This window comes from Pelobates fuscus, chromosome 8 (genome assembly GCF_036172605.1).
Source record: "Pelobates fuscus isolate aPelFus1 chromosome 8, aPelFus1.pri, whole genome shotgun sequence".
Taxonomy (NCBI): Eukaryota; Metazoa; Chordata; class Amphibia; order Anura; family Pelobatidae; genus Pelobates; species Pelobates fuscus.
In genome coordinates this window covers 160033637-160043836 of record NC_086324.1, presented here as the reverse complement: position 1 = coordinate 160043836, position 10200 = coordinate 160033637, and the positions used below count along the sequence as shown (strand labels likewise).

Genomic DNA, 10200 nt, shown 5'->3' with positions numbered 1-10200 from the left:
GTGACTCCAAATCCAAACCTCCATGGGTTGAAAAATTTGATTTCCATTTTTTATTTTTGTGTGATTTTTGTTGTCAGCACATTCAACTATGTAAAGAACAAAGTATTTCAGAAGAATATTTAATTCATTCAGATTTAGGATGTGTTATTTTTGTGTTCCCTTTATTTTTTTGAGCAGTGTATATATAATTGTATAGTAAGTTTTAAATCGGTAATATTAAAAGTTAGGTTTTATTATAGGTTGCTAGTCTCCTCATCTTTGTCCAGATAATTTGTGGGGGAAAAAAAAAAAGATGTTTTAGGCAAAAATAGTAAAAAAGAAAAAAAAAACTCCAAGTATGTTTTAATTTCAATTTTTTTGTACTAACATTGTAAGTTCACTTACAATTCCTGACAATTCACACTTTTATTGAGTAAGCCAATTAGAGTAAAAAAAAAAAAAAAGACCTCATTCCTGAGCACTGACAAGTGACCACATGAACAAGTATGTGCCCAATGGATGATTCCTCTACCAACATGACAGCTCAAGACATAACTGTTTATCACGTGACGCATCAGGCTGCGCCCCGCCCTCCCTTCGCTTCTGACTGGACGCTACGCCTATGGGAACAAGACTTTCCCCTACCAAGATGGCGGACATGTTCTAACCAGCTTCTCATTGGTCCACAGGCTTGCATGCCCACGCCTCTTTCCCCACTAGGTTGTTCTCTGATTGGTTCCGGTCCCGGCCCGGTTAGAATGACTTCCGGCGAGGCGGGTTGTCACGGCAGTGACAGTGATTGAAGACACCGAGAAAGCGAAGGGGAGCTAACGGAAGCGCCGCCATTCCTCCCCCACCTTTCCCGACCTTCTTTACCGGAACCGGAAACCAGCTCTGCTAGGCCTCCAGGGAGGCGGAAGTTGACCCCTGACCCTCTAGGTGTGGCCCCCCCCAGCCCTGATAAACCCCATGCTGGCTGTAACTGTCTCCTCTCCTCCATCTCTGGCCCCTGGGGGCCAATAATTCATTAACTGTTCATATCAGCTAATGTCCCTCTAAATACCCCCTACCTCCCAATTTATTCACATTCATTAAACACATTAGGAGCTGGCAGCATCCTCTCTATAGAGTCCCCACCCCCCAATTAATTTATAATATATAGAGAGATATTCACATCTGATAATATCCCCCCTAAACGCCCCCTTCCCAGATTATCACTCCAGTATTTTATTCCCCTCTATACTTAGTCATAGGATCTACCTGTATCTTGTCTGGATTGTTTACCTACTCCCCCTCCCCTCCAGTATCCCATCCCATTTTAAATTATATTTTATATTGCTGTAGATTCATATCTGCCAATAATTTATTGATGCCAACAATTGTTTTCATTTTAATAGCCTTGTATGCTATTTCACTTTTTATAGTACACCCCATATGAGACCCATATTTCCTCCTGCTCCCCTTAGTTTCAATTCAGGTATGGGGAGGCCTTTATAGCAGGCACCCTGTTTGGGGGCAGTTTAGGGAAACTTATTATTTATTTGCTCCTTTCAAGGGGTATTACAATTACAGAGAGGGGAGTTTGCTGTTTTTTGTTTTTTTTTAATTTTATTTACAAAGTGAGCTCGGTTTTAAGATCTCTCATTGTAGGAATAGTTGTTACATATGCATTTATTTTTTTCTTAGTAGGAGTTATTTCAACAAATTTAAAGTAGTGGGTGTCTAAAACTAGAATTTTGCTTACCAGTGCTGGTTGAGTAAGGGAGACAGGCTGCTTATTTTGTCTATTACTTACATGGGGGTTAAGTATCTCAGCAGCTTGGCTGTGTGACATGACCCTGGGACAGAACAGTGGCACGAAGTGACCAGGAGGCAGCCGTGCCAAAACATGGTGAGTTATAAAGTGTTTTCTATCAATGTTATTTGTAATGGCATTTCAGTGACTGGTAGCATCCGTGAAATAGATGCAAAACAGTTTGTTTATAGCAGGATGTCCATTTTACAGTGGAGAGGGCTGTACAACTTTTTTCATGTAACACACTCTTAACAAATACAAAAAAAATGAGGAAAATTCCTCCTGCAGATACGAAATTAATTTTCTGCCATTTTTATAGTTTGACTATTTAAGCCTAAGTTTTGCAGGTCCCGTTAATAAACCAGTAAGTGCATTGTGTTTAATAGCCCTGTACCTTTAAGGTAGAATTACTGGGTCAATCAGTGCATGTTTCTGGGGTCAGGAGTGCATTCTTAATGACTAAGAACTGTAAATTTGGGTTATCGTTTTAATTCAAGTTTTGTATTGCGGGCATTATTGTAAGTGTTCTTTGGGTTTGAAATCAATGTTTAAAACAAATAAATAATAATATTTACCATCGGTCTGTCTACAGGCATCTGAGGAGGCTTCGTTGCGAGCTCTGGAGAGTCTGATGAGTGAATTCTTTCACACTGGCACGACCAATGAGCGTAAAAGAGAAATAGGTGAGTCAAGCAGAAGCACAAGTAGTAAAAATGGGGGCTCTTGCAGGGTTAGCATACCTGAAACTATAGGAAAACTGCGAGCATTAACATGAAACTTGGTGTGACTGAACCCATATGCACTCTAGAATCTGTTGGTTTTAGGAGCACCTTGACAAGCCTTGATCTAGTTTTATTTTATTTTAACAAAATCTGATTGTTGGCAATAATGGTAGAAGGGCCTCTGGAACTATACTAAAACTTGTCTTGTGGACATGCCTTGCAATAGGAAGGATTTTACGCTGTTAGATATGCCTGAATTTATAGATAAGCAATTTTATAACCTTGCTTTTCAACAGAGAAGTGTGTTGTTTTATGGTTTTCCCCCCCCCCCTCCAAGCCGGTTGAAATTGGGAGTGTGACAGAATCTATTACTCACTGCACCATTACAGCGAGCTGTAGTATTTATGGTGCTTAGTGTTCCTTAATTGAACACTCAATGCTCTATATCCACCTCAGTGTTCTGATCCTCCCCCAATGTTTTTAGAACGGTTTGACATCTTGTCTTGCGTTTGCTGGGAGTCACTACCTCTGTCAGAGCTAAACCCAACAGTGCGGGGCTTGGCTCATTAGCTGAAAGTAGTCAGCTGACTCTCTCAGTCAAGGGGTAGCCAATGGAAGCTCCTAAATAGAAGCTTCTGGTTGTTTGGCTGAGATTGTGCAGGTGGGGAGCAGCTCCTGGCAAATCCAAGGTGATCAAAACACTCTAAAATGGTCTAGCACCTTACACCGGGGCACTCTTGGAACCATAACCACTGGTTATGTTGAGTTGCGTATTTATTTTAATGGGTGCCAATAGTGATCCAGTGGTGCAAATACAGCAAGCTTGTTTCTGTTAAGATCCGGATGTCTAAAAGCTCATATAAGTCAGTATTATTTTGTTGTGTGTATAGATATAATTTTTTTTTTTTTTCAATACTTAGAAATAATTTGTGGTCTTTTTTTAATTCTTCACCTTTTGTCCATTCACTGATGTCATCGCAGGCCTTGGCATCTGCTTTGTCTACATACCGTATGTTGAATTCATGACTCATCACTTTTTTGTGTTGCTCACCGTGGGCTGTAACAGTTGTAGGCAGTGGGCATTTTCTTGCTTGTTAAGAAAAACACCGTTTGTATAACCTTCAGCACAATGATGAAGCAGCTGATTGTCTTCCGATGTTCTGTCCATTCACTTGTTATTGGCTGAAGGCAGCGTTTGTTGTTGCCTCTAAAGAGAAAAGGCTAAAAATGTATATTTGTCAGCCATTCAAACTTGCCCAAAACCTACTTCGGTTTGCACCCTTTCAATTTTGCATCTTCTTAAAGGAATGATCTTGGCAAAAGCAAAACGTTTAAGTGCATTTGTTTTTTGTTCATATTTGTGCAATATTTCTCCCTGTACAAATCTCCTTAGTTTTGCAAAAACCTTGCGCCATAGTCAGATTCTCTTTTAATGATCGAAAGGTAAGCAGCATATCTCAGCCAATGAAAGATCAGTGTGAGCTGAACTACTGGCTTCACTCTACCCCGCAGCCAATCACTGTCCACTTCCCCACAGCCATGCTAAGGGGGCTGATTATAAGGCACTGACTGGCTGTGGGGTGGAGTGATGTCAGCAGCATGGAGCACACTGATCTCTCACTAGCAGGGTATGTACCCAGAGTACATCTAATAAGGAAGTTGATTTGTGAAAAGAGGAGCCATCGCTAAGGGGGTGGAGTTGAATGTAGAATCATATGTATTTATTTTGTTGTTTTTAGTAAAAGAAAATTAAATGTGGGGAAAAATGCAGTATGAATATGAGTAGAAAGTTATTGATATTTAGAAGTGTGCTTTTAAGGGGACACCCATATGTCCCTTGGATACGTTTATATTGCTTGGAGCTTCCGGTACCCCTATCCTTGATCCAGCTGCTTATCAGTGCAGCTCTATTCCCACCTACCTCTACATTGTAATTTCACTTGGGGAGCCCACCCTTGTACTGCTATTAAAGGTTACAGACTCCCTTGTTTCTCTCTGTGAGAGCCTTTGTAGCGGCTATAAGCATACGCAGCTGTAACTAAGTTGTCATTAGCAGTGGCGTCTGTTAGCTTGCCAGGTACTCTTTCGTGGGTTGTTTGTCGTGATTTATTAGTTTTTCACTTTTTAAATATATTTTTTTGTTTTATTTATTAATACTTCATATATGTGAAATTAGCAGTTCAGAAAACATTTATACAATACTCACTCCGTCTGTGTTTAAGTGTCACTGAAATCCCAATGCAGTCAAAAGATCTACTAAGACAAAGTAGCGACTACTTTGTCTCTGTATTTTTCCCTACGTCTGACACTTCTCGACACTGGGCGGAGCTGCCGCCGTCAAGAAGGGTCGTTTCCCACAATTGTCACTAATGACTGCTGTAGGGGAATTGTCTATGGAGGGTCTCGCTGGATCTTCCCTAGACCTCCGTGCATGCACAAGTACAACACTACAACGGGCTCCTGACCGATAAAACACCAGGAGCTGAAGAGAACCAGCAGGGAGACCATGGCAGCAGCCCTGATGGACCGACCGGTTCAGGTAAGTAAAACTCACCTTACCTTGCACCCTACAGTCACTATCGGGGATCTTTACACACAGAGACAAATATTTAACATATTGGAGAAGAAAAATAAACCTCTGTGTATTTTAATTATTGGTAACAAAGAAATTACATAGGTCTATGTCTGTGCCCAAAAACATGGCACTGCCAGCAATGACCGAAAACAATCCTGTTCGCTGTAGTAAATCTATAGTAAGTTATTTTTGCTTATCGGAGTATCTGCCATCTTGTACGCATGTTCACACTGTCTCTTTCCTCCTTGTTCACAGAGTCGCTCCTGAATAACTTTGCTCAGCAGCTTGGAGCATGGAGGTTCTGTTTCTATTTCCTGTCCAGCTCACACAGTGACTATGTCTTAATGTACAGCCTCAGCGTTTTTGAGGTGAGTGATTCCATTTCGGACAGCCCAGAAGCTACTCATTCCATTTTATGCACATGTTGGACTATTTGACAACTGTTTTTTGTATTATTATATATATATATAATATATATATATATATATATATTTTATTTATTTTTTTTGTACAGTCCATCTGCAGACGTGTCTAACAACGTGGACTTCATAAGTCTTTGCAGTTGGGGTTGTAAATGTTGCCCGTCTTTTTTTTAAATTATAAAAATTTCATAGCTTAGCGTTAGAATAGGCAGCCATGAGATTAGTCACGTGGTTTATCTGGGTAAGTCATGTATTAATGCTGTGATAAGTACCATTGCTGGATCTCACTCTCCGTGCACAGTCAGGTCTCAGGACCTGTATAAAGTTTCCAGAATTTAGTTCATATTATGTTGTTGCTTTTTGGTTGTTCTTTTAGAACCTGATCAATAAGATGTGGTTGGGGGTTCCTTCCGAGGAGAAGATGGAGATCCGTAGCTCCCTGCCCAAACTTCTGCTTGCTCAGCACAAAAACCTTCCCAGCTTCATCTGCAACAAGCTGTGCAAGGTGATTGTGGACATGGGAAGGCAGGACTGGCCCATGTTCTACCATGACTTTTTCACCAACATTTTGCAGGTGAGCTTTGACAGTGGAATGACATGAGTTGGCCAGGTATCTCTGCAACCCTTCTTTACTCTCTCTGTCTCTGAACATGTACAGCTTATCCAGACACCCAGCACTGCCCCTCTTGGACTCATCATGCTGAAAACTGCATCTGAGGAATTGGCCTGTCCCAGAGAGGACCTCAGTGTGACCAGGAAAGAAGAGCTGCGGAAACTATTACTAGAGCAAGTGCCAACTGTTCTCGGGCTTCTTACAGGTAACCACATGGGACCTTGGCTGGGCTCTCAGTTACACCATATTGGCCATATTGTGTTAAGCCCACCACTACATCACAGTATCCCAATATTGGTGGGCCTCACACTAATGTTCGCATGGGAGATTAACATGCTAACTGCAATATGTACCGCTTAAACTGCTTCCAAATACTCTCTCAATCTGTGTTTTCCTGTAGTCCCCTCCAAAGGGGCACCCATAGTGGATAGATGGGGTACTCGACCCGAAAGGAATGTGGTCTGGATTCCAAATCTACACAGGAAAATGTGGGTTGCATATGGTGTAACTGAATCCCCATTGTTGTTTGCTAAGACATGTTATTTTAAGTAGCCTTGTAAAATGTAAAACGGTTTTGTTTAAAAACATTTTTTTTTTTTTTTGTGTGTGTGTGTGTGTGTGTGCGCACTGTTCCCTAATCTGTGTTTTGTATATATTTTGGTCTTTACGGCAGCACCACGATTTAGAAATGTATCTTCTGAGAGTTAACCCCAATTCAACTTTTTACCTTGGCTGGGCTCTGTCACGAATCTTTGTGTGTTAACAGAGGAAAAAGAAAACACAAACTCTGCAACTCCTTACTGACTATGTTTGTTTATTATACCATCCGCGAGGTAGACCCGACAATGCCCCCTGTTTACTGACATCCTGATAGTCACTTGCAATGCTAAATCTTTGGGGTGGATCAACCGGAATCATGATCTCAATTACCCTAATTTTAATTTCTCTTCCTTTCCTTTACATGTGGCTTCATTCACTGTAAATTAATTTTTTCCCCCCCACAGGTGTCCTGGAGAGTATTTGGGATAAGCACAGCGTTACCGCGGCAACTCCCCCTCCCTCTCCCACTGCATCAGATGCTGGTGAGCTGGCTGTTAAATGCCGCATTAACACAGGCATATAACATATATATATATATATATAGAACTGATGGCTCCTAACACTTATTGCATGAATTCTTCTTTTAAAAATCACATTAATACTTTTCTTGTTTTCCTTCCTGCTTTTTAATAAAGGCGTCTTCTCTTTTGTTTCTCTGTCACTGTGTGTACTTTTGGTAGTGTGACCTAGCCTGAGAAATTTAATTTGATGCTTGTACGCATTGCAGTATTCATTCCATCCAACCAACAATTGTCATAAAGTCACTTTTTAATATTTTCATTATTTATTTTCCAGTTGTCTGTAAACTGACTTTCTTTGAGCGTGTAATGTAGTTTTTGTTTTCAAGTTTCTTTTTCTGTGTGTGCGCTGTCTAATGCACGTCTTCCTGTGTGATGCTTGAAGACATGCTGCGTATGTCATTTCGTCTTTAGATAAGTGTGTATGTTGCATACTTCCTTCCTGTTATAAAGAGCTCATAGTTTCTTTTTTGCAACACAGCTGAATGTCTTCATTGTCTGTCTGGGGTGCATGCAATGTGGCTTGATCTGTGGCCAGACAAAGGGTTAAAGTGGATCTATCTCTCGAATACATCTACGTTCACACAGCATTTTAATGTTTTTAACTTTTGCTTCTAGGACAATTTGTTAAAGCACGATTTGTCAGAAAATAAAAACTTTAGTCCAGAGTGGACGTATTATCCAGCTTAGCTATTCTGGCCTTAACTTTTTTTTAGATTCTTTGGTGAATTCTCACAATTCCAGATTTAGTGAACAACCCTACTTTAAATGTATTTTCACATGTTTAAAAAGCAAAGAATAAATCCTTATCTCAAAAGGGAAAGATGTCATAATGATAGTATTCAAACTGCTGTTTCTTTTCTCGGTCTTGGCACATTTTGCTATGACCCATGTAACCTGACATGAGTGGTCTGCGAAGGCCATGGGAATATACTTTATCTGAAGCTCAGCGTTTTGGATACTGCTATCTGTCACGAGAAGTCCATCTCCAGCTCCTGGTACTTGATCAGGCAGGACCCGGCGTCCTTGCTTGTTTTCTTGCTTATGCGTGTGGATACAACACTGCGATCCATGGAAACTATGTAGAACTAACACTGTCTCTCTCCAAGGGGCCCATTCACTAAAGTGCATTTCAAATTTAAATCCAGAAGCTGAATCGAGAACTAACTTAGAGACGGTTTCTAGTTTGTTTTTGTTACCTTAAATTTAAATTCACTTGGAATTCTCACTTTAGTAAATAACTGTCAGCCATTTCTATGTGTGTTTTCCATCTACTTGTTTTCTGTTTAATATTTTTTTTTTTATTGTATATTTTATTTCAGATGACCTCCTCAGTAACCTTGTTCACACACCCAGCCTGGCAAAGCAACTGAGCCAACCTTCTCCAAGCCTTGAGGCCGAGAGTGAACGAGTCTGTGCCCTGGCTCTCGAATGTCTCTCACACCTCTTCAGCTGGATCCCCCTTTCTGCCAGCATCACCCCATCCCTACTTACAACAATCTTCCACTTTGCACGTCTAGGCTGTGATGTCCGATCACGACGGACCTCAAACATTGCCACCACCAACTCCACCTCTGTGACTCTTAATGGGGGCAGTAGCAGCCCCCCTCTGCCCTCCATATTGCCCACGTCCCAGCGAGACTGCGATAAGTTGGGGGTATTGGCAATGTCTTGTATTAATGAGCTGATGTGCAAGAACTGTGTTCCACTGGAGTTCCAGGAATATTTGCTACGTGTGTGCCAGCAGACTTTCTACCTCCTGCAGAGGATAACCCGGGAGACAAATGCCCATAGCATTCGCAATCGGCTGGAGGAGCTTGACGAGAGGTGATGCCTTGTTTCCCCCTACAATAACTGCAGCTGTGCTGGGCGGAGTAGAAAAGGAAATCAAAACATTTGACTACCAAGAGGGGGAACTGTCTAGGTCCATTACTGGAGATCCTCCTTTGGAAGGAGAAGTTTATTTAGTTGTTTATGTTCATCTTGATGTTTGGGATTAAAATTTCATTTCATGGAATGCAGCATGGTCCTAGTGTCTTCCTGGCTGTTCTGTTTGTCAGGATTCCATAAGGTTTCAGTAGAAACAATTAGAGATTAATAATACATCCTGTCTTCCTCACATCTGTTCAGTTCAGCTACTTGATTTGGGTTTGTTAATGTAAATAACTCCAGCTCTCTGTGGTCATTCTAATCATTGTGCTTACAGTTACGTGGAAAAGTTCACAGATTTCCTGCGGCTCTTTGTCAGTGTCCATTTGCGGCGGATAGAGTGCAATGCCCAGTTCCCCGTTGTTGAGTTCCTCTCTCTCTTGTTTAAATATACCTTTCACCAGGTATGTGTGTTTAATCTCATTTTCTTTGTAAGCCTGCTGTAGTGCTGGACTATCAAATGCAGACCCTCAATATTCAATGCCCCTTATCTGTCCCTTCAGCCAACACATGAGGGTTACCTGTCTTGTCTGGATATCTGGGCCTTATTTCTGGACTACCTGACAAACAAGATCAGGAACCGTCTAGAAGACAGAGAAGCCATTCTCAGCAGGTGGGTGAAAAATAATTTTTTAAAAAGTGTTTATTTCCCCCTCCTTAAAACCATGGATAGGTAGGGGGGAATCCTTATCACTGGTGATCCAGTGGGAGAACATGCTTGTCTGAGCCCTTAGTGGGTGCAGACCGCTCATTCCAGCAGGGGCATGTATTAGAGAGTTGCTATGGTAACCCTCGCATGCAGTTAAAAGGAGGAGACCAAGTTCTCCCTACTCCGACTCTGCATCCGGGAAGCCCCATTGGCCCCAACCATGTCCCCCTGTAGCGATGCCTGTACTTAAAGGTGCAATTCCCCTTTAGTTGCTGCACACGTTTTTAAAATTAAAGACCATATGGAGAAGTCCTTTTGCCTCCAGGAATATTTACTAAAGTGTGAATTTGTAGGAATTTAAATTAAATATCAAGTTTTAGGTCACAATAGTAGAACTG

The 10200-nt window shown here is 41.3% G+C and overlaps 1 protein-coding gene across 3 annotated transcripts in view; it reads left to right on the top strand.

The window, feature by feature from the left end:
- Nucleotides 1-1635: 1635 nt before the first annotated feature.
- The window catches only part of XPO6 (exportin 6), a 28271-nt gene continuing 19706 nt past the window's right edge, over nucleotides 1636-10200 (top strand). The window contains exons 1-9 of one of the 3 annotated variants that reach the window (XM_063430536.1): nucleotides 1636-1870; nucleotides 2367-2457; nucleotides 5327-5439; nucleotides 5870-6067; nucleotides 6152-6311; nucleotides 7111-7188; nucleotides 8547-9051; nucleotides 9431-9557; nucleotides 9657-9766. In XM_063430536.1, coding sequence (XP_063286606.1) covers nucleotides 1868-1870; nucleotides 2367-2457; nucleotides 5327-5439; nucleotides 5870-6067; nucleotides 6152-6311; nucleotides 7111-7188; nucleotides 8547-9051; nucleotides 9431-9557; nucleotides 9657-9766 — 1385 coding nt within the window. In that variant the 5' untranslated portion in view covers nucleotides 1636-1867. The remainder of the gene's footprint in view (nucleotides 1871-2366; nucleotides 2458-5326; nucleotides 5440-5869; nucleotides 6068-6151; nucleotides 6312-7110; nucleotides 7189-8546; nucleotides 9052-9430; nucleotides 9558-9656; nucleotides 9767-10200) is intronic. The other 2 variants (XM_063430535.1, XM_063430537.1) reach the window with 2 other exon arrangements.